Genomic DNA, 24,638 nt, shown 5'->3' on the forward strand with positions numbered 1-24,638 from the left:
GTAATCCACGATTAAAAAATTTAAGATATGGGGTTGGGGATTTAGCTCAGTGGTAGAGCGCTTGCCTAGCAAGCGCAAGGCCCTGGGTTCGGTCCTCAGCTCCAAAAAAAAAAAAAAAAAAAAAAAAAAATTTAAGATATAAAGAATAGTTGATAATTTAGTAGGAGGGGCTGTATACTCTTCCTCTTTTACTTTTTCAAGTTTTTTTTATGGTCAAATGGGCTTGCTCTACAATTGCTTGACCGTGAGGACTATAAGGGATACCTGTTTTATGAAGAATATCAAAATAAGCACAAAATTGTTGAAATGTTTTGCTGGTATATGCTGGTCCATTATCAGTTTTTATTTGCCTAGGCACATTCATGAAGGCAAAGGCTTGTAAACAGTGGCTTTTTACATCTTTGATCTTTTCTCCACTATGAGCAGAAGCAAAAATCAATCCTGAATAGGTATCTATGGACACATGGACATATTTCAATTTCCCAAAAGAAGTACATGTGTAACATCCATCTGTCAAATATCATTGGGCATCAATCCTCTAGGATTAATGCCCAATAAGGGACATAAGGGGCATTGAGTAACTATATGAACAGCTTGCTCTTTGGTGCATCGTGTATGATGTCTTAAAGATTGTGAAGTTATATAAAATTTTCTATGTAATTGAAGGGCCAAATCATAAGAATCAAGAGCTATAGCTACAAATAGTGGCCTAGTATAAAAATCAGCAGCAGCAGCAGCATTACCTTGTGCCAAGGGGCCAGGCAATCCAGAATGACCTCTGATATGCCCTACATAAATAGGCTCTCTACATTGCTACAATAACACCTGCACTTGCCAAAGACAAGAGCAAATGGAGGATACAGGAGCAACATACACAGCAGTTTCCAAAGGTAAAATATTAGATACATAAACACTATCTGTATAAATATTGCATGGCTCTTCATGAAACAAAGATAGCGCCAAAAGAAGGGCCTTTAATTCAGCCACCTATGCTGAGGTGGAATTAAGCATCAATTTCTCCACCTTGCCCTCTGAAAGGACCACAGTGTATCCCTTAGAAGAACCATCAGTGAAAACTAATCTAGCCTTACTTAAAGGCTGATTTTTTACTGTAGAGGGAATGATCACAGGATGTAACTTAAAAAACTGACAGATTTTATTTTCAGGATAATGGTTATCAAATTGACTAGTAGTGGAACATGAAAAAAAAATGGACCAATCATCAAATTACTTACCTGTTCTTGATCATAAGGTACAATAATCATTCTTTGAGCAGGTTGCATAGTCAAGATAGCTCCCATATCATGAAGAACATCCCTTCCCCATAGATTAACAGGAATATTATCAATTATAAAGGGCTGAAAATGTCCCATATATCCTTCCTCATCTTTCCATTTAAGTACTTTACTACTTTTTCGAGGAGCTGTAGCTGTCCCTACTCCTTTCTAAAGTGCGTAATGACTAATTACATTTTTAGTTGCTTCTCCTGTTAAAGCAGTTGCAACCAGAAGGTCTGAAAAAGTGTCAATAGTCACAAATAAATCTAGAAATACCAGATTACTGTCTCTAGCTATTACTATTTTGATGATATAAAGAATGAGATTGTCTAATTGTTCCTATGCAAGGCCCAAAATCTGCCTGGTATATAAATCTATCGTGACTTTGCCCTCACTAAGGGGTCCGGGCAATCCATTCTGAGTTCTTAAATGCCTTATAAAGGAACAGTACACTTCTCTAAATCAGTTGTATTAGCATAAATAGTTGTAAAATTCGAGGGTTAACAGTATCTAAGAGGAAAAGTTTAATCAATTGCAAACCATAAGCTACACATTGGCTATCAGTATACGAATTGAAAGCTTGATTTTTTTTTTTAACATTTTAAAAACAGCGGCTACAGCATGTAATTCAATAATCTTTGTTGAAATAGGGAAAGTCAAGAGAATAAACATGTGATCCAGTTACATGTGTTGCCTTCTCATTAGATAACCAATTTGATTGCTGTTTGGAATAGGGTATGTTTTATTAGGTTCTTTTTCTAAAATACTTCCATGACTCAATCTCACAATTCTGTACATCTAGCTCTCTTTACTTTCTGTAAAGCTATTCAGTCACTCCCTCAGTTAATTGTCTAGGGGAACAGAATTTACATCTCTTTTGGGAATATCAAACAAAGGCTTAAGACCTCCTGTGTAAAACTTAAGGTGACATCCTCGCCAATTAACATACCTTAGAAGCTTATAAAAATAATTTAAAGTAAACTATCTTGAATTTTCTGTGCCACAGTTTGTCTAGGAAATAACCAATGTCTCAAATATTGAAAAGGAATATTGAATCTTTTCTGGAGCAGCGGCTACTCCCCAAAATTTAAAATACATTGTAAGAGTAAAAGCTTGTAGTAAAATTAAAATGTGCATATAATGAATAATAAACACTGAGAGATTCAAAGTCTTAACTTCTTGTATTGAAGCAGTGACAATTTTTTTTATTGTTCTTTTTTTTCTTTTTTTTTTACATAATGTGGGGCCATAAGTGATTCCTTGAGGCAAAACTTTCCAATGGTATCACTTCATGGGCTCTCCAAAATTATAAGCAAGCTCACTAAATGAAAGTCTTTTCACAATCACCAGGATGTGAAGAAATACCATAAAAACAATCTTTTAAAGCTGTAATAATTCTATATGTATTTCTTGGAATAGCAGTTGGGATAAGCAAACAGGTTGTAATGCTCTATAGCCTCATCAACCCTTCGTAAATCCTGTTAACAGTCTCCACCTGTTTGATTTTTTTTTCTTTTTTTTTTTTTTTTTTATTAACTTGAGTATTTCTTATATACATTTCGAGTGTTATTCCCTTTCCCGGTTTCCGGGCAAACATCCCCCTCCCCCCTCCCCTTCCTTATGGGTGTTCCCCTCCCAACCCTCCCACCATTGCCGCCCTCCCCCCATAGACTAGTTCACTGGGGGTTCAGTCTTAGCAGGACCCAGGGCTTCCCCTTCCACTGGTGCTCTTACTAGGATATTCATTGCTACCTATGGGGTCAGAGTCCAGGGTCAGTCCATGTATAGTCTTTAGGTAGTGGCTTAGTCCCTGGAAGCTCTGGTTGCTTGGCATTGTTGTACTTTTGGGGTCTCGAGCCCCTTCAAGCTCTTCCAGTTCTTTCTCTGATTCCTTCAATAGGGGACCTATTCTCAGTTCAGTGGTTTGCTGCTGGCATTCGCCTCTGTATTTGCTGTATTCTGGCTGTGTCTCTCAGGAGCGATCTACATCCGGCTCCTGTCGGTCTGCACTTCTTTGCTTCATCCATCTAGTCCAATTGGGTGGCTGTATATGTATGGGCCAAATGTGGGACAGGCTCTGAATGGGTGTTCCTTCAGTCTCTGTTTTAATCTTTGCCTCTCCCTTCCCTGCCAAGGGTATTCTTTTTCCTCATTTAAAGAAGGAGTGAAGCATTCACATTTTGATCATCCGTCTTGAGTTTCGTTTGTTCTAGGGATCTAGGGTAATTCAAGCATTTGGGCTAATAGCCACTTATCAATGAGTGCATACCATGTATGTCTTTCTGTGATTGGGTTAGTTCACTCAGGATGATATTTTCCAGTTCCAACCATTTGCCTACGAATTTCATAAACTCGTTGTTTTTGATAGCTGAGTAGTATTCCATTGTGTAGATGTACCACATTTTCTGTATCCATTCCTCTGTTGAAGGGCATCTGGGTTCTTTCCATTTTCTGGCTATTATAAATAAGGCTGCGATGAACATAGTGGAGCACGTGTCTCTTTTATATGTTGAGGCATCTTTTGGGTATATGCCCAAGAGAGGTATAGCTGGATCCTCAGGCAGTTCAATGTCCAATTTTCTGAGGAACCTCCAGACTGATTTCCAGAATGGTTTTACCAGTCTGCAATCCCACCAACAATGGAGGAGTGTTCCTCTTTCTCCACAACCTCGCCAGCATCTGCTGTCACCTGAGTTTTTGATCTTAGCCAATCGCACTGGTGTGAGGTGAAATCTCAGGGTTGTTTTGATTTGCATTTCCCTTATGACTAAAGATGTTGAACATTTCTTTAGGTGTTTCTCAGCCATTCGGCATTCCTCAGCTGTGAATTCTTTGTTTAGCTCTGAACCCCATTTTTTAATAGGGTTATTTGTTTCCCTGCGGTCTAACTTCTTGAGTTCTTTGTATATTTTGGATATAAGGCCTCTATCTGTTGTAGGGTTGGTAAAGATCTTTTCCCAATCTGTTGGTTGCCGTTTTGTCCTAACCACAGTGTCCTTTGCCTTACAGAAGCTTTGCAGTTTTATGAGATCCCATTTGTCAATTCTTGATCTTAGAGCATAAGCCATTGGTGTTTTGTTCAGGAAATTTTTTCCAGTGCCCATGTGTTCCAGATGCTTCCCTAGTTTTTCTTCTATTAGTTTGAGTGTGTCTGGTTTGATGTGGAGGTCCTTGATCCACTTCGACTTAAGCTTTGTACAGGGTGATAAGCATGGATCGATCTGCATTCTTCTACATGTTGCCCTCCAGTTGAACCAGCACCATTTGCTGAAAATGCTATCTTTTTTCCATTGGATGGTTTTGGCTCCTTTGTCAAAAAATCAAGTGACCATAGGTGTGTGGGTTCATTTCTGGGTCTTCAATTCTATTCCATTGGTCTATCTGTCTGTCTCTGTACCAATACCATGCAGTTTTTATCACTATTGCTCTGTAATACTGCTTGAGTTCAGGGATAGTGATTCCCCCTGAAGTCCTCTTATTGTTGAGGATAGCTTTAGCTATCCTGGGTTTTTTTTTATTCCAGATGAATTTGCAAATTGTTCTGTCTAACTCTTTGAAGAATTGGATTGGTATTTTGATGGGGATTGCATTGAATCTGTAGATTGCTTTTGGTAAAATGGCCATTTTTACTATATTAATCCTGCCAATCCATGAGCATGGGAGATCTTTCCATCTTCTGAGGTCTTCTTCAATTTCTTTCTTCAGTGTCTTGAAGTTCTTATTGTACAGATCTTTTACTTGCTTGGTTAAAGTCACACCGAGGTACTTTATATTATTTGGGTCTATTATGAAGGGTGTCGTTTCCCTAATTTCTTTCTCGGCTTGTTTCTCTTTTGTATAGAGGAAGGCAACTGATTTATTTGAGTTAATTTTATACCCAGCCACTTTGCTGAAGTTGTTTATCAGCTTTAGTAGTTCTCTGGTGGAACTTTGATTTTTTTTTTTTTTTTCTTAATTACAAATGTGTGAGTTAGAATCCTGAGCCTGTCTATGATCGAACTGTAAACTGTAGCCAATATAACACCGGCAATCATTAACCATAACCTGTAAGTTTCCCTTGTAACACCAGAGCACAATCATAACTTTGGAAAGCAAAACTCAACCTCCAACAGACCATCTATTTTCCAAAATCCAGTCTCTCCAAAACACCAAGTCCATCCCTCATGCTTTAAAGTTTGACTGCCAGTTCTTGCATATGAACGAATGATGCTGCAGGCTCTAATACCTCAACAAAGAGACATTGCCTGAAATTCTTCTATAAGTCTGGTTTCTATGATAAGAATTATATTAAAATATTACCCCAATTTAGACCTGTTTTCCTGGGTTGGCTCATGCCACGTGTTGTCTAAAATAACTCCATTTAAATTAATAGTTTTAAGCCAACTTTATGTTACCAATGTTACAAATTTTTAACCATAACTAATAACTTAAAAGCCAGTAACCTATAACCAAGACATGTAGAGCATATTATACATTTAAAACCAATCAGAAACAAAAAATGAAGTGGCTACACATATCTTTAATATATAGATCAAACACCATTTTTACTTTTTCTAGCTATAATTTTAAGAGAAGCACCTTGTCACTCGTTGATTCCAATAATCACACTCAAAGATTTTTCTAAGAGAAACAGCCATCAGCTCCCTACCGTAGAAGCTGAGAAGCTGCTGGCGCCTTTAAGATCAGCTCATGCAGACAATCAGCCCCTGAGGAGCTTCTCCAGCTGACCTAGGCTCCTAGCTACAGGTCCAGGGCTCCAAAGGCTGATTTAAACAGCTTTTTATTTATTTGTTCCTTTCTTAAAAGGAGTTAAAACTAAATCAAGGGGTGAACCAACCAACAATTAAAGTTTTAACCAATTTTTCTTTTAAACATAAAACCCTAACATTCAAGCAACGAGAAGAAAAACCCAGACATAAATTGACATACATGGACAGCTTGGTGCACCAAGGACAGACAACAGACATAGAGGGAAAGAACTAGATGGCGTCCCACCAAAGGGACCCAGATATCCTACCTAAAGGACCCAGAACCAGAAATAAGCACTTCTCCAATAGGAGCCAGCAAGGAGGCAGGACGTCTCCCACCCTCCTTCTGTCTCCAGGATTCCTCTTAAAAAGCTTAAGCTCATTTTCCTTCTTTCACCAAAGTATCTGTGGAGAGTCCGGGAGGACTGTTTTTCTCAAACCCATTCTCTCTCTTGTCTAGGGTATAAATGGTCTTTAGTCAGGGTCCAAAGACTAAAAGCATCTATGAGAATTGACTTTGATTCTCTAGATTTTAGCATAACTCTAAAAGAACACATATACAAAAACATTTTATCATTATTACCTTGTCCCTTTTTACAAGGTTTACTCACCACTAGCCCAAATCTTTATTTTTCTTTGCGTATGCTTTCAATTCCCTCATTCCTTCTATATCCTGCTTACTGGGGTCTTTCCTGGCCCATTTTCCCCAATGTGTCCCTCCCTCTTCTCTGGCCAGCTTCCTGGGACGATCTCCTCAGATTGTCCTCTCTTTCCCGGTCTCGGTGGGACCTCCATTTGCTGACACCTGCGTCATCACAACACTGAGAACCGGGCATAGGCCTGTGAGATTTAAGAAGAAACACACACTCGGGTCATTCGTGTTAAAAGAAAGCTGTCTGGGCGTAACTGAGATCTCCTTATATACCAGAGGCAAAAGCTGTGGAAAAACAATAAAGCAGGTGAAAATCCCCAAGCAGGAAAACAGGAAAAATCTGCATCGTGGAAGCCCCAAACAGGGGCGTAAACAACTTCTTAATAACAACAAGCTGAAAGGCCCTGCGAGAGGAAAGGGTGTCATGAAAAGTCCTGGCCCCAAATCAAGGGCCAAGAGCAGCTGCCAAGGGTATAAACAACTTCTTGCCATAGCAGGCTGAAAGGCTTAGCGAAGGGGAAGGGAAACACCCCAAGGTAGGGCCCAACAATTTACCTCCTGTATCTGTGGGTTTACCCTTTCCAGACATTTTCTGAAATGGATACCTCCAATATGTAATTATTTTTGTTTGGCCTCAGTCGCTCCCCACAATGTTTCTGATGTTCGTTCTTGTTGGAGGAACCCTTGAACATATATCAGTGATTTTATTTTTCTTGTTCCTAAGGCGGTCCCATATAAATGTATCATGTTTTGTCTGACCCTATTCCAATTGATAGACATCTGAGTTGTTTGGCTATTATAAACAGTACTGCTGTATAGAGTTACACATAAGGCTTCATTTGAGTTACCATTTCCTATTGCCATGATAAAATACCCAAAAAGAACAACTTGGGGGAAGAAGGGTTTATTTTGGCTCCCAGTTCAAAGGTACAGTCCATCATGGTGGAAGGAGCTTGAGGCAGCTGGTTTTATTGTGTCTGCATTCAGCTGAGAATAATGAATACTTGTTACACTTTTCATACAGTCCAGGACTCAAACTGAGGGCATCATGCCATCCTTCCTTTAGCCCAGGTCTTCCTTCTTCATGAACCCAGTTAAGATAAGCACTCTCGGGTGTGCCCAGAGGCCTGTCTCCTAGGTGATTCTAGATCCTGTCAAATTACCAATCGATATGAACCATCTCAGATTTGTTTAATTTCCTTTTTAGTCTTCTTTGGAGATTCTAATCTCTTGCAGGCTTTTGTTGTTGTTGTTGTTGTTGTTGTTGTTGTTTGATGTCTGGGGATTGGATGGCTGGGCGATATGTACAGTAAGCTCTTGCTTGTGTTTTTTAAGAGACTGCCATACTGTCTTACAAAGTGGACGTGCTTCCCATTATGCTGGTCTCTCTGCATCTTCACCTGCGGTTGGTAGAGTGTTTTGTATTCTCTCCTGGAAATCACTGGCCACCGAAAATGGAAGAGATAATGTTACTTGCCTTTCTAGAGGATTGTTCAGAAGATCAAAGGAGAGGTGACGTTTGTAGGCTTTGTGCTACAAAAATGTTACTGGATATTAGGTTCTCCAAGTTTCTTAGTTGTTGAATTTAATGCTTGGATATCCATCTCAGATTTTAAGATGAGAACACGTCTGCATTTTTGATAAAATGTGTATGTTAGGATTCAACATGTTCCACATGCTTATAAAAGGCAATTTTAACTCAAATTGTGAGCTTTCTCCATATGTTAGGTTGCCTGTATTGTGTATTAAATTATCAGCCTTATTTAACAATGACAGACTATAATAGTTTACATATGGTGGGCAGAGTTTTCTTCTCTACTCAGAATCGGATGGTCTGGTAAATGTCCGCTTGTGAACTTATTAAATCCAAGTGCCTGTGGGTGGCCTCTTCTAGACCTGGGCATCCTGCTCTGATGCAAAGGAAGCGGGAAGATGGGGGAGGGGGAGACTCCAGGGAAACCATCAAGAGCAATCTGCGCAAGAATAGCCACTTCAGCGGTTCAGTTTGCAGTGCAAAGTCTGTGAAAGTCCCGAACCTTTGCATTTTCCCAGAGCAGAGTGTTTTGAATGCATTGCTTATCGCAGACTTAAGGGGACTGGCCCGCTCTGAGTTTGAAGTCATAAAGGTCCTTTATCAGCAGCACTTCACACCTGTTGGAAAGACCTTTGGACACAGAGCTAAGCTGTGTGTTTGATCAGGTAGCATGTCAACAGAGAGATGTAGAGCTTCAGAGGAGAAGGCAAAGAGACCTAGGACTAAGGCTAAAACCTGCACAGAGTCAAATGTTCCTTGTGGCCTCTGAAAGCCCAGAGGTTTCTATTAACCCTGTGCGTGTGTGTGTGTGTGTGTGTGTGTGTGAGAGAGAGAGAGAGAGAGAGAGAGAGAGAGAGAGAGAGAGAGGAGGGGAGAGGGGAGAGAGAGAGGAGGGGAGAGGGGAGAGAGAGAGAGGAGAGAGAAAGAAAAGAGAGAGAGAGGAAAGAGAGAGAGGAGAGAGAGAGAGGAGAGAGAGAGAGAAGAGAAGAGAGAGAGAGAGGAGAGAGAGAGAGAGAGAGAGAGAGAGAGAGAGAGAGAGAGAGAGAGAACACACATGAAGGGGTGTGTGCATGTGTATAGAGGCCAGAGATCAGTATTTGGTGTCTTCCTCAATCAACTCTACAGTTTTTTTCTCTTAGCAAATGTCTTTTACTGAACCTAAAGCTCATCGATTACTTTAGACTAGCCGGCCAGCAAGCCACTGAGGTCCTCCTATTGCCATCTCCCCAGTACTGGGCTTAAAGTTGGGTGCCACTGTGCCTGACTTTTTGCATATATTCTGGGGTTCTTAACTCAGACAGTCTAGCACACATACCAACTTTACCATGCCAACCATGCACTTTACCAATGGAACCAACGTCCTGACCCCCTAGGCTAGATTTATATTAATCTGGGAGTGTATAATCTAACTCTTTATTCTTTTTAAATAGACAGAGTTAATGCATTAGGATATGGAGCTGTGAGCTTCTTTTTTGTTGAAAATAATGCAGGTGAGAATCATGGCAGACATTTGTGGTTTTGAGGTGAATATGCAAATTAATTAACATTTCACCTTAGCGTGTGTGTGTGTGTGTGTGTGTGTGTGTGTGTGTGTGTGCGCGCGCATGTGTGGATATGTACACATACATTTACATTTTGGGGTATTTCAAAATTTTCATCCACTGCAGTCTTGAGTGCACACATTTAAAAACCGAATAAAGCCATTCAGGCACTTGGAAGCCCTTTCCTGGGATTTTTCAGGTATGGAGTAACATTTGAGGGAATAGTCTTACAGGATGCCTGAAGTAAATGAGCTTGTTGGAAGCAGCTGTTTGCTAATAAAGAAATCAGGTCTGACAGCCCCACTGTCACTCTTTCCGTGTGTTCCCAGTGTCTCAGCCCAGAGTAGAGAGTCAGAGGGACGTGACAGGCCCGAGGGGAAAAGGGAACTTGGCACATGTGCTCTTTAAATAGTCCTCAGGATTTAAGAGAGGCACTTCATATTAGTGTTTGATGCTGTTTTCCACTTTTTTAGTGGAGAACTCCAGTCTTCTGTGAGTGATGGCTAATGAACTATGGATGGACAAAATGACCTAAAGCTACTAACATGTGCAGATGAAGGGAAGGCCTTATAGAGGGTCATCCCTGTAGTCTCAAAGCTCATTGGACAGCCAAGTGTGTTAGGTGATGAGGAAGGGACTTTGTCACTCTTACAACGTCTGGCCACCTTGATCTTAACCATCAAGTCCTGAATATGTGGCCCCTTTCTTCCCGGGACCTTGGGGTTCATTTAGCTTGATGGACCCAGACTGACTTATTTAGGATCCTGAAAGGAGTGGTCACAGCAAAGGCTCTTGGTCCTGTCTGGTGGTTCTTAAATAGCAACCTATCTGTATGGAGGGAAGAAGTCAGTCAAACCTACATCTTGTAGATTTCCTTTTTAAGAATGATGAGAGTGTTGTACACATGTTATATGTCTAATTTCCCACTTAGAATGACTCTTTGTTATATTTTCTTGACCAGAGTAATGCATTTGCTTTTTTTGTGGGGAAGGTTGTTGTTGTTGTTGATGATGATCATGATGATGATGAAGTTGTTGTCATCGATGATGATGATGATGATTGATGGATTGACTCATTGCTTTCTTAGTTTAATTAATGTACAGGATCCTCATCCCAGCTCATCACTCTTCTCCTCTCTCATTCCTGTTGGCCCCCTTTCTACTTCCTAAATGGTCATTCTTTTGGTTCATGTCACCAATATACTATTTTTTTTAGGAGACAAATAGCATCACAATGAAATGGAAAGACTGTGGCATTATACATTTGAACAGTTGTGGCTAAGCAGATAGCTCAGTGTTACAGGCACACACACAGCTGTGTAAAGGACCCAAGTTCTATTTCCAGCACCTACTTCAGCAGGCCCACAACCATTCCAGTAACTAGAGCTGGAGGGGAGCTGACCCCCTTTTAAGCACATACACGTCATTGCACATACACAAGTCATTAAAACTAGAGAGCAATCTCTGTTTTAAAAAAGAAATAGAAATCGGAAGGCTGATTTGTGACTTCTCTGGGTCACTGTTCAAGCCACTGATCATTTGTTTGGGGGAAGGACAATAAGAAACTGAAAGGAGGTCAGTGTAAAGAGAGTATGTCCATTGTTAAAACATTTGCTCTATAGACTACAGTTGTCTGGCTGGCAGCTTTTTAGGTTTCTATGGAGTTCCTAGGAAAGTTCACACCAGCAGACTAAGTTCTCCTATCTATTGGGAAACCTAGTCCCTAGTCCTAGTTTGAAGAGCTCTCTTGACTTGTGCATGTTAGTACAAACAGTGGCAGTGGAGCTGGCTAAAGTCCCTGAAGCGGACACATGGGTGAAGCATGACCTGGGAAGGTGGGGGCACCAGATAACACCAAGGTATCCACCTGTGTGAGGGTGTGGCTCCTGAAGCCTGCCTTCTTAGTGTGTTAGAGAAGGTTCTGTACGCAAGCCTCTCTTTCCCCAGTAATGTAGGGGTGATGGATAGTGCCTGCCTACTGGGTGCTAAGAGCCAAGTGAGATCGTCTGGTCTGGTCGTGTGCACAGTAGGGCCAATCATGGGGTGCCCTTCTCTTTACTTTGTCTGCTCGGTGGGACTCGTCTCATGCAAGGGTTGGAAGAAGGCTGTGGATAAAGTTCTCAGAGGGTCATATCATTGCTTGATGGAGAAAGTCATTTGCTTCTTCACACAGATCACTCTTAAAATTTGATTTATTTATATATTTTTATGTGTGGGTATTTGGCCTGAAGGATGTCTGTGCACCATGTGTCCGGTGCCCACGGAGGTCAGAAGATGGCGTCAGATCCCCCTGGAACAAAAGGTCCATCTGGGTGCAGGGAGCCTCTGCCCTCTAGAGCAGCAGTCCGCGCTCTTCTGAGGCGACTTTCTCTCTGCAGGCCCTCCACTGACTTTTTAACGCCTTATGGGAGTTGTGCTGATTTTGATAGTGGTGTTTTATGACAGAATACCATTTGAACTCACCGTTAAATTTTCTTTTCTTTCCAGGGAGCACGGGTCTGGCTCAGAGAAAATGGCCAGCATTTTCCAAGTACTGTAAATTCCTGTGCAGAAGGCGTCGTGGTCTTCCAGACAGACTATGGGCAGGTAAGAACAAGTCCCTACTGCCTCCTGAAGTCTGAGCTCTTCTCCTTCGCTTTACCGATCCACGGGCACTTGCGGTTCCCCTCCACAGGCATATACATAGACAAACACGCACCACCAGACTCCCTCTCGTGAATTTTTCTAAGTGATAAACCGGAGCGTAGGAGGGCATGGTGTGCAGAATGTGTATGGTGGTTATGACACCATCCTTGGAGGGGGAGAGGAAGAGGGAGGGGGAGAACAGCAACTGTCCCAGTTCCTGTGGAGTAGAAGGACACAGGTTTCTTTCTTTCCTGGGTACCTTTTTCCATCTCAAGGAGAGCGAGGAATGGGGCCCAACACAGTACTGAAATTTTAACTTACAATGTTATGGGAGTGTTTCCCAACATCTTCCTAACTTGATTGCATGGTTCTTGAGTGAGAACTTGACATACGACATTGTCATGTTGCAGGGTTGAAAGATGGGGCCTGCCTGGTAGGATCTATAAGAAAGACTCATAAGATTGATACTTAGCGATTGCTTTTCTTGTCGTTTACCCTGGAAACCCTTAAACTCCCATGGTGTCTTCTGTGTGATCAGGAGTGTAAGACCAAACAACATAGGAAGTTGCTTTTAAAAACATCAGCACTTTCCACGCGCCTCACAGTTCTTGAGGCTAAAAGGTTCAGTGCCAAAGCTGATTCTGTGTCTGGAGAGGGCTCTATTTCCTCGTTCACATGCAGCCTGGCTTGTGTCTACTGTAGTGGGAGGAATGAGGCAGAGCTCTTCTTAAGTCTCTTATCAAGGCAGTAAGCTCCTTACACTGGGGTTAAGATTCGGAAGTATGGATTTGATAGGGAGTGTGCACTAACATTCAGACTATAGTTTACAATACATCGCAGTTTGGGCATGCCCATAAAGAGTCTCAAGTATGGCGGTCTCATCAGAGCCTTTAGGAAACTGTTATGACAGGGATGACCGGGAATGGAGGAAGACAGACACACGTACAGAGAAGCTAATGGACATGGTCCATGTGCTCTGGTAGAGGTGCACCTGCTGCAGCCAGGAAGCTCAGTGTTGACTAAGGAAGAAGGTTAGCTCGTCTGGGTACGGGGTCTCGGTGGGAAGAGTCTCTGGGTGCTGTCAGCCTCTGGGGAAGCTGTGGTGGTGCTTTCTGCACTCACTGCCAGTATCAGAACTGGCACCTAGGAAAGGCTTTTCTGTTCCCCAAGCCTGCTCTGTGGTTCTGAGGTATTGGGGTCCCCGATATGGCCATGCTCATGTCAGTAATAGCAGGCCTGCGTCTGCTCCCCACAGATTTAAAACATGAGAAAGCAGCAGCCGTCGCGTAGGTGGGTGAGTTGTGTTGAGGGTTAGGTCTCTGTGGCTTAAGGTGGAAGGGCTGCCTGGTTGGTCTGAACAGCAGGAATTACCCACTCGGAGAGCTTTCTCAATCCTGGATTTGTAAGCACCGGACTGCTTTCCAGTCTTCCTTCTGTCTCACTTGGGAGTCCCAGATGGACTGGCATTGTGTACAGGTGGATTTGGTTACTGGGGGAGGAGACAGAGAGGCCGAGTACATAACGGCCGGCCGGCCGTCTGCAGTGTGGGCGTTCCCACTGCCCTCGCTGGCCGGCCGCTTCCCCAGCAGCCTCTGGAAGCGTACTGTGCTGTTAGCTAAGCGCTAGAGTGGAGGTATCTCCACAAAATTTACTTTACCTGACAGGACTGGTTGGAGTGTTTTCCTCTCCATTACAGTCTAGACTCACCTCCCACCTTCCCCAGATGAGCACTGAGAGCCTTTCAGACCCGGTCAGCTCTTCTCTAGAGGATATGAAAAAGGAAAACAGTATTTAAACAGCAGGCCATTAGCATAAATATGTTCCAGAAAGCACTGTACAATAAACTTTATTAGCGTTCTTTTCAGTTTTGTTTTGATTCCAAATCTGGTTTGGATTTATTTATTTATTATTTATTTATTTATTTATTTATTTATTTTTAAACTTACAAATAAAATCATGATGAGAACGTGTAGCACGGCCTGGAGTGAAGGCTCGGGTTCAGAGCACGTGATGCTCTCAGGAGGACCAAAATTTGCATGCCAGTACCCATGGAAGGTGGCTGACCAACACCTGTAACTCCACCTCCAGGGAACTCAGTGCCCTCTTCTGGCCTCGGAGCACCCCACATGCGTGGTGTACCCACATGTGCACACAAATCAAAGCAAAGTGCGTGATTTTGGCCTTTGCACACTTCAGTGGTTACTTAGTTTCACATTCTGAGGCCGATCTTCATAACTTCTTTGTCTCACAGCATTGCCTCTTTAGAGGACACACACACATACACACACACACACACACACACACACACACACACACACCCCTCCTTTTCATGTCCACTATCCGTTGTTAAGTAGCTATACTTCTTTGGCCTGGGAATTAGGCAGATGTTTTTGTTGAGGGCATCATATAGCATCTGCCCTGAGACTGGCTTGTGGCACTCAGCATGGTGTCCTTGATGTTTTGTTTCTACTTGCACTTTGCTTGCGTGGCAGTGGCTCCCAACAGGACAGCTGTGCCTTTCAGTGTTGTTGCTGTGCATTATGGGTCACAGTCTGTGCCACACGAATCCTCTGCTGGCCCTGGTGGTTAGAAGGCTCTCAGTGTGGAGAGTGGAACTGGGTGGTCAGGTCACCCTTGACAGTATTTATAGACTGTGGGGTTAGCAAGGACTAGAGTGGAAAAATGTGAACCTGGGTTCAAAAGCAGCATAGAATCCTGACCTCCAAACCTTCCCTTGGTTGTTGAGTGTATGGTTTATGTTTTCCAGTCCGGCACTCTGAATATAACACATATAATTAGCTCGGTGATTTGTGTAGGAATTGCAGGGTTCCCACTATGAGAAAAGTGAGGCTGACTCAAAGAACGGGTTCAGGCTTGGCTTGAAAACTGGTAGAGGCTGGCAAAGCAGCGCTCAGGCCAAGTGCTCACACCTTCAACCACAAGCACAGTAGGGGAAGAAGTAAACTCTAAAGGCTCTCCCTCAGTGACATGGCTCCTCCTGTGCTCTCCTAAAGCTTCCATGGGTTTCCCCTAAACTGCATCACCAATTGGGACCATGTGTTCAAAAGGCCAGAGCCTAGTGTGTGTGTGGCGGGGCATTTCTCTTTCAAACCACCCCAATTTTCTTCTTGGACAGCAGTGTTGGGACAGTGTTGTGAGTTTTCAGAAAGCATGGCCATCTCTTCAGAGTTCAGCCGTAGCTGAGAGCATGCCCTGCGAGGGTGTGCAAGCCTTACTGAGCTATCTTTTCTAGAATACACGCAGGTGCACTGACGGTCACAAGGCACCCTCCAGGGAAATGGAGAATTGAGAAGTACATTCCAAATTAGTCTTTTCACTTGAGGAGACTGAAACACTTCATTACCTTTGTTTAGAAAATGTCTAATTTCATTGCTTTGCAATAGCCTACAGTGTAACAGCTTACCTGGTAGTACTTTAAAGGGTGGTTGTTTAATTTACTTCCAGAAACTTCCTCAAGGCTATCGCCCTGTGCAAGGACTACACTGATTTTCTGTCTGCTCTCTCTTCATTCTGGGCCTCCTAAAATATTTACTGATTAGGAAGTGTAATCAGCAAAACCCCTGCAAGCCCCTGCCCACTTCATCTCTCCTGTCTGTTCCCGACAAGTGTAATTAGATTTGCTTTAGCAGGGTATCTCATGGTAAGCTGTCCGTAAAAGCCATTAGGTTCTTTGAGTTGTCTCTACTCCCTGACAAAGACTTCTTCCAATCACACTAATTACTATTAATCCTACCGCCCACTGAAGCCAGCTCTAACCTGATTTTGCTTGACCTTCTAGTGCGACCTGTTGTAGTTATAATGCTGTGGGCCTAATTCCTCGAAACTAACGAGCTAATTGGTGTGGTGACTTTCCATTCAAGGTTGTTTTGATTCTTATTTATTTTTGCTCTCTTCTACCCCTAGCTACTTCTTTGTTGTTCCATCCCTCTTGACACTCTCCCTTGTTTTCGTCTCACAAATGTTTTATGTCCTCTGCGCATCTTGTGATCATGGGTAGCTTTTGGCTACTTCGTTCCTGCTCCTCAGCAAAGTAAGGCACACTCCTGTCTCCCCGAGAGGTCTCCCCAGGCCTGTTGAATGCTGGACTCTGTGTCCTATAGCGGAGCTAGCCCTGCAAACCCCTGGGAACTGGACAACTAGAACTCAAGTGGCTTTAATCGTAGGTGGGCAGAAGTCAGAGGGACTATGCAGGTCATTGACACTTAAGCTGTGGTGTCATCTCTGGAGCTCAGGAACACCCCTGCGGTTGACCGCCAGGAGGCTGCATTCCAGCCTCCAAACTCTAGGCCAACTGTCCAGCGACACAGCTGCCGTGGTAGCGTCTGCAGGACGAGAGAATGCGATGTCATGAACCGACTCCCTTTATTGCTGGGACAGGAAGTGGGGAGCGGCAGCTGGTGTGTCATCGTACCCCCTCCCCCACCCCGTCTAGGTAGCCTGACAAGAACTGCTGGGTATTGAATTGTGGGGTGGTGAGGGGGAGGCTTGCCAGGAAATAGCTTGACTTATGAAGATGGAGGAAGAGGAGCTTATGAACAACATCTGTGCTATCAAAGTAAAACTGTAAATTGAATCGTTAGGATGCCGTGACTCTAAAATCTAAACACTGAGATTAAGCGGTAAGGATCTAGTGATCTCATCGGGCGCAGCTGTAATTCCCTGGTTTGTATGTAGTTTTAAAATTGTGTGCATGTGTGCATGTGTGCGTGCGTTTATGTGATCTATTTGTTGTATATGCCACATGGAAGCCAGAAGACAATGTCAATTGTATGTCAGGAACCATACACTTTTCATTTGAGGCAGCGACTCTTGTTGGTCAGTGACTGCCTGGGTAGGCAGGGCAATAACCCTGTGGATGTATCTGGCTTCACCTCCCCACCACATCTGTCTGTGTTTTCTTGTCTGGGGTATTGAACTCAGGTCTTGGTGATGGTAAAGCAAGGATGCTCTCCACTGGGCTATCTCCTCAGGAGTTTGTTTTATGGTCCTACGTGTGTATTTCCTATTCCTTGCTCAGCCCTTTTAAATGCTCTCCACCCCTGTAAAGCAAGAAAAACGTTTTCATTTATCAGGATGGCTTTCCTACTTCTTACTCAAGAGGAACAGGGCAAACTGGCAATTGCATTTTGGTTCTGTGTGGAACCTCAGGTGTTGGAGGTCTTTGGATTGAAGCCATCATTTCCAGTGGATTCGGTTAAACCACCTGCAATTGCTAGGTCTAGAGGTGAAAAGGACTTGAATACCAGTGGTTTTGCGAGCCAGTGTAATAGCACAAAATGGCTCCTTGTTTTCCTTGGTAGTTTAGATTATTGATCTATGTATGTTTAAAGAGAAGTTGTTGTTGTTGTTTTGGGTTTTTTTTTTGTTTGTTTTTTTTTTTTTGTTTTTTTGTTTTTTTTTTTTTGTTTTTTTTTTTTTTGATGGCTCACAGTGACATTCACCAAAATAAAAGGGCGCTTTTTCTTTTTTTGGTTGCTTGCTTGCTTTCTTTCTTTTTTTTCTTTTTGTTTGTTTGTTTTGCGTTCCAGCTGGGAGGCACAGCAGAGCCCTTCCCCCCAGTTCAGGAAGGTTTGTAGCACAGCCTGCTTTTATTTCGTTGTTGCTAGCAGCTACAAACCAGCTTTGAACTTTTTCTGATGGGTGGCTAAAGGGTGGGCTGTGATTACAGTGTCCAAGTGTAAATTGAGAGAAAAATGAACGGCTTTGTGTTGAGTCTTTCTTTTCGGACTGGAGAGTGACCTGTTTTGTGTCTGTGGTGTGCTTCTTGTAGTATGTGTTTATATGTGCTACATGAAACGTACCATTCTAACCATACTTAATGACAGTCTCACACACAGCATCATGCGGCCTTCACCACTACCTCCGTCTCAAACTTTTAACACCCAAAACAAAACGTAGAGCCTGGTTAGTGAGCTGTCGTCCCTTGTGATATTTTAAAGCTATTTTTATTCTTGTCTGCCTTCTCTTGAACACATTAAAAAATAATAGTGACACCAGTGATATGAAATAGTCAGTGGGGTGGGGAGTGCTTGCTTATTAGCACATCGAGGGCTATGGGTGTGACATCCAATGACAGACAGACAGACAGACAGACAGACACACACACACACACACACACACACACAACCAATTTTTTTTGTACTGATTCTGGGAGTCATAGTTTTACAGCCCAGAACCCAGCGTGGACATATGAAAGGGGTCCATGAACCCCACTCCCAGCTGAGAAGCTATAGGCAACTGTATGATGTTGGGGGGGGGCTTTCTTCAGTGACTACCTGTGCCCTACTAGATGGTCCCCCACGCACGCACATACAGGCATCACTAAGTGGACTCGACAGCTTTAGAGAAAGAAAAAGAGAGCTCATTAAGTTGGGAGGGGAAAGTTTTTGTGGAGAAGGCGGGAGTGCTGGTGTGAGTTTGATCAGACACACACACACACACACACACACACACACATATATGTATATATACATGTATGAAATTCCCAATCTTGAAATATTCTTGTTCAAAAGGCAGAAGAAAGATGGCTTTAGACCTGACTCTGGACTATAGAGTGAGTGGAGACTTTGATGGTCTCGAGGAGGTCTGCTTGGCACACTGAGCAGCTGGGGCTGTGCGTGTTGGGCTGGGTGGGCTTCAGAGTCATCCTGCAAGTAAGAAGAAAAGAGAGCATCCCAGTGACAAGTGATAGATCATTGTTCAAAATCGAGTGCATCCGTCTTCTCTGCCGACACTTCCCTCGGCAGTGCTTTTGTGTTACTCTTGGACTTTTCTTCCACCCAGCAGTGCAGTTACATTCAGGAGACAGCCCAGGCTGGGAACTCGTGACTTCTCTGAGCTCTCCCTACTTTTGCTGTTGTATCCTGGAAGAACCATCCTTGAGATGGATGTGAAACGGCAGCTGTGGAGTTCCCCAGAGCCAGAGCCCTGTTCTCTGGACACTGAACATCTGTGGGTCTTAATGCAATTCATTCAACTTACTTGGTTATGAGTTTTATTTCTGCTTTAAGTTTTTGCTCTGAGTACCACATGATTGAGACTCGTCCAGGAATTTAGTTTGGCATCCTGTGGCTCAAGGATGGGAAGTCAGATGTCTGCATTAGTTTTTACTCTGGAACTATAGGAAACGGTATGGTTTTGCTTGTTTATTAGTATACTCTGTGCCAGGGGAAAAAAAAGTGTGTGTTCACAAAGACATTTAGCTTCATCTAGAAGCTTCCTCGTTACAACTCAGAGTAGATTCCCTCAGGTAGGCTAAGCCTGTGCTAGCCCCCTTATCTTCCTGGGAGCCTGGTTCCTGCAAAGGAATGTGTCTACCCATATTCAAGGATAGTGTGCTGATGTGAGCCTGTTAGGCTCTATCTGAATCAGTTCTGCCTTGAGAGCAGCTCTCCTGTGCCTCTTACGCTCCCCTGTGAAGTCTGTAAGAATGGAGACTCTTGGTTGTTAGGACTCCTAGACCTTGGGTTATAGCCTGGCCCGTGGATGGACTCAGAAAATCTGGAACGAATGAACGATGTACCATTGGCAATTAGCTTAAAGCCAAACAAGTCGATAGAACATTGTATATCCTGTTGGGTCTGTCATTGTGACATTTTGATAAAGAAGTTCTGGTTTGCTGTTGGTTCTTACTGATGTTTGTGATTTTTCTTTGTCATTTTGAGATCCAGAAGCCCTGGAATCTGTTATTTGGGTGTGTGTGTGTGTAAGCTGGGGGGGGAGGGGCAAAATTAGTTTTGTTTGGGATAGGCTGACCGGTAACTGCCCAGGTTCTGCCCATGTCTGCCTCCTCAGAGAACCAGCCTTGTGCATGGCTTCTTACTTGTGCGCCTAGAATCTGAACCCAAGTGTAAATACCCTAACTACTGAGTCAGGTCACCAGCTCCTGAACTCTTGAATCAAGGGGTCCTCTTGCCTTAGCCTCCCAAGCAATAGGATTATGGCCAAACAATTCTAGATCTTCTTTTGAACTTTTAAAACGTGTGTGTGTGTGTGTGTGTGTGTGTGTGTGTGTGTGTGTGTGTGTGTGTGTAAGTCAGAAGACATCTTGCAAGAGTCAGTTCTTCAGTTCTTTCTTTTCCACCCTATCCATCCTGGGGATCAAATTCAGGTTGTGTATACTGGCTGAGCTGTCTCACAAGCCCAGTGTTCTCAGTCTTCAAAGATGGAAAGCAGTAGAAACAGGCTCATCCTGTACAAGAATCATAGGATGAGGAGATTGTCAGCAGTAAGTTCTACCCGGAAGTGTGAGTCACTCACATATACGCAAAGGGTCAGGGTGAGATGACAGCATGGGAGGAAGTTTTCTTTTGAGGGAATTGTTTCATCCTATAGACTCCAGAAACATAGAAACCATATTTTTACATAATTTTCAAACAGGGAGGGGGTTAGTGAGTAGGTACTAAGTTTTATTCAAACTCTTTTTTCCCTAAGTTTGTAATAATAGAACCCGGAAGTTGCTGATCTATAAAGGTCAGTGGCCACTTTGAAGCAGGAAGCTATTTCCAGTGACAGACATCTTCAGCTGCCATGTTATCTATCGTGCCAAAGAATATGGGCAGTGCCCCGTGCTGTAGGCCGTAGCTTGCCAAGCACCCTTCCTGTTTCCTTGTCTGTTTCTCTTAGGTGAGCCTCCCTGACATCTGGGATTGCTTTCCCCATCCGCTTAACTGAATTTAGCCTGAGTAGATTTGGCATCCCATTTCTTCTGGTCCTTGTCTTCCAGAACAAGGCGTTTGCCCTGCCAGCCTCTCCCTGAGCATTTGTGATGAGGTGTGAGATAGCAGTGTTTACGGGCCTGACTGAAGACTGGGTTGAACACCGAAGAGAGGGCAGATAGCCTCTTCCTTGGGTCAGAACTTTTGGGGTGGGGGTGCTGTCACTATGACCTGTTTTCCTTTATGGATCCACCAATCCCAACCCTCTTCCCCAATCCTGTGGATGGGTCCTTTTATCTGGACGAAGGCATTCCTCTCTCCTGTGCCTCTCCCTCCCCTCATCATTGCTGACTTATAGGATGTAGCCTCAGCTCCCAGTAGCTGTCTCTTGGTTCTCAACGTCAGTTTCTTGGACACACAGCTCCTTCCTATAACCAACCAGGTGGTCTCTGGCCTTGCACCACTAGTGCTTAGGGCACAAAGAGAAAGCTCTGATGTCTGGTGACACTGACCTCTATCACTGCATTCAGTTTAGGGGTTGAATCAGCAAATTAAGTTGCTCATATTTGAAAATAATTGGGGTATTCTCTTGTATTCTTGGTACCCACGAATGTTGAAATAATCAGCCCAGTAATGATAGATGCTAAGGTACTTAGAGCAGGCTGTAATTTGCGACCAATAGAAATGCAACGGAAAACCAACTAAATCAAACTCTTTCTTTTTATATGAATATTTAAACAAGCAATATATCTTTGTTATGTATATCAGCTTGTGAGAAGTGTACGTGAAGACCATATTTGGATCACAATCAACTCAGAAATTTTCTATGGAAATTAGACACAGGATCATTTAGTGCTGTGTGGGATTTGGTAGAATAAGCAGAAAAACTTTGTTAAATACAGGAGGCTGTCTGCTTGTGAGTGAATTGCATTCCATTCCAAAAATTAATTTATAAGCCTGTTATTTGGAACAAGATTTTCCAAAGACTTGTGGTATCCGTGGCTAATTGATTATCTTGTCTATCCACAAAGACCCGTTCTGGGATCTATCATGCACTTAGAAGGCGGGATGGTGCTGAAGTCTTCTATTGCCTGGTTCTGACTCTAACCATCCTCAGACTTCCATCCCAGGATGCCTCAGTGGTGACTGGAGAGAGCCTGTTCTTCCCTTGATGCCTCCCCTCCCCCAGGTAGAGGCAGGAAGAAAAGGAGCCATCTACGCTAAGCTGTGTGCTTTCCATGTTCCGGAAGGATGAGGCCTCGTCAGGATTGGCACCGGGCGCAGGGGGAAAGGAATTCAGTGATATTGCCTAGCGATGTCGTCTTGCCAGGACTGCAGTGATGCATGCCAATCTGTTCATACTGTTTCACTGCCCAAACCACGGCTCAGGAAGGCATTGGTCAGCTGTCTTTATTTCTTCCTGTTGCTGTTAGGAAAAAAAAATACTCTGACGCAAAAGCAACTTAAGTGAGAAAGGGTTTCTCTCACAGTTCAAGGGGCCAGCTGCCAGGGCAGGGACATCAAAACCTGAAGTGCGCAGTTTCATTGCACCCACGGTGAGGAAACAGAAGGTCGGATGCTTGCTGCGTCTCCATTCCCTTTCCTTGATCAGTCCAGGATCCCAGCCAGGAAATGGCTTCCCCTGCCGTGGGTGAGTCTTCCTACCTTGGTTAATGCTGTCAGAACAATCTTCTCCAGACATGCCCACAGTCTCCAAGTGGTTCTACATTCTGTAATTTGACTGTTAACCCTGAACATCCCATCCGACGTGTGTTAACGGTAAGGCAGTTGACCTTGCCCAGGTCTAGGAGTACATGCTTGCCCACAATGGTGCCATAGCTGTCATCCACATGCAGTGCCAATCCTGATGAGGCCTGTGCTTGCTCTGGATAACCCTCTCCAACTCCTCATCTGCTCCCTTGCTGAAGCTCGTGTATAAGTGTGTGTATATGTAGCCTGGCTATATGTGTATATGGTGCCTGCAGAGGCCAGAAGAGGGCACCATGTCCCCGGAACTGGCATCACAAATGGTTGTGAGCAGCCAAGTGGGTACTGGGAGTGGAACCCAGGCCCTGTGCAGGAGCAGCAGAATGCCCTTAACCTCTGAACTGTTTCTCCAGACCCATCTCTTGTCTGTCTGACCCGTTCCGATGGTAATATGTTATAGCATCTCGGCAGGAGCTTACGCGCTATAATTAGTGTAACAATTCCCGCTCGCTGAAATCCCATGTGCCCTCAATTCTCAGTTGAATTGTACTTACCTGGCCAGCAGTCGCAGTCAGTGGAGTTATGCTGATGTTTCTGAGAACAGTTTTCCCTCTGTCTCAGTGGATGCAGTGTCTTCTAAAAGGGCACGCTCCTGTAGTTCTTGTGTTGAGATTCTAACCCCCAGTGTGATGGTACCTGGAGACGAGGCCTTTAGGAGTCCTAAATAGGAATTAGTGTCCCAGGGCATGAGGCCCCCGTATGTTTCCTTGCCTCTCCCATCATGGGGGCAACACAGGAGCAAAAGCACCGTCTAGAACCCAGAAAGCAACCCTCATGAGATGTAGGAGCTGCCGTTACCTTCCTGTTCATATCTCAACTTCTAGCCTGGCGAGAAATACATTTCTATTGTTGATAAGACATCAAAATGGTAATTTGTTATAGCATCTCGAGCAGACAGGCTAGCTTGTTTCTTTCCCTCTTCAGTACAGGTTGGCTAGGAGTACAGGGTCAGGGACCAGCCGCCAAGGCGAAGCGAGCCGGAAGCTCGTGCCTGTCGGGTGCCTGTCCTGCAGCTTCTCTGAGAACATGTCGCAGTGAACTGGAGCCTGTTTTCAACTAGCCGTTTGTGTTGCTGCTGTCAACCTCATGGGCATCTGAGAAATGAAGCTGATGGCTGCTTCTGAGGGACTGACCCTCCTAAGGTCCCCTGCAAGCTTAGTCTATCTGTTTCTGTGGCCATCAGGGCTGTAAACGTTATTGTGCATGAATTAAACCTCGAGCTTCTAAAAATGTGGCATCTAGCTTTCTTGAATGCAGTTGTTTGTATTGAAGGGACATGTGCCAGGAAGAGAGCCTTACTGAACTTAATGCATAATCACTCCCACATTTGACTGAACAGGAGTGGCAAGCTCAGCCCTCATCCATAGCCACATTTCCAACGACCTAGAAGCCGAGAATGTCTTTCAGATTGTTAAATGTTTGGAAGAAGTCAAAAGAAGAATGGTTAATGTCATGCAATTATGTGGAATTGAGCCTTAATACTGTAATATTGGAACAGGATGCCGGCCACTCCTTGGCTTGCGGTCTGCAAGGGCGTTCACAACTGCAGCGAGGCTGGGGCACAGCTAAAAAGCCTGAAGCAGTGTCTCCTGGCCCATCACAGAAAAGCTTTTGCCAGCCTCTCTAAACGGTTATAGATGATCATGGTTTGCAGTTGCTTCTGATATAATATTTAGGCCGCAGGGGCTTTCGGGGGTTCCCAGCCTGAAACACATCGGAATCACTCAGAGAATATTCTAAATGAGATTCTGGGGCATGGAGCTATTCCCAGTGGTGCTGCCTCCCTGCTTGTGAAGCCAGGAATATGTCTGAGTCCA

General features: G+C 43.8%; 1 protein-coding gene across 1 annotated transcript in view; it reads left to right on the forward strand.

Annotated features, from left to right (window-relative positions):
- Window positions 1-24,638, forward strand: part of Myo10 (myosin X) — a 204,606-nt gene that overhangs the window by 44,427 nt on the left and 135,541 nt on the right. The window contains exon 2 of the mRNA NM_001401822.1: window positions 12,239-12,337. Within this exon, the coding sequence (NP_001388751.1) occupies window positions 12,239-12,337 (99 nt within the window). The remainder of the gene's footprint in view (window positions 1-12,238; window positions 12,338-24,638) is intronic.

This window comes from Rattus norvegicus, chromosome 2, assembly GCF_036323735.1.
Source record: "Rattus norvegicus strain BN/NHsdMcwi chromosome 2, GRCr8, whole genome shotgun sequence".
Taxonomy (NCBI): domain Eukaryota; kingdom Metazoa; phylum Chordata; class Mammalia; order Rodentia; family Muridae; genus Rattus; species Rattus norvegicus.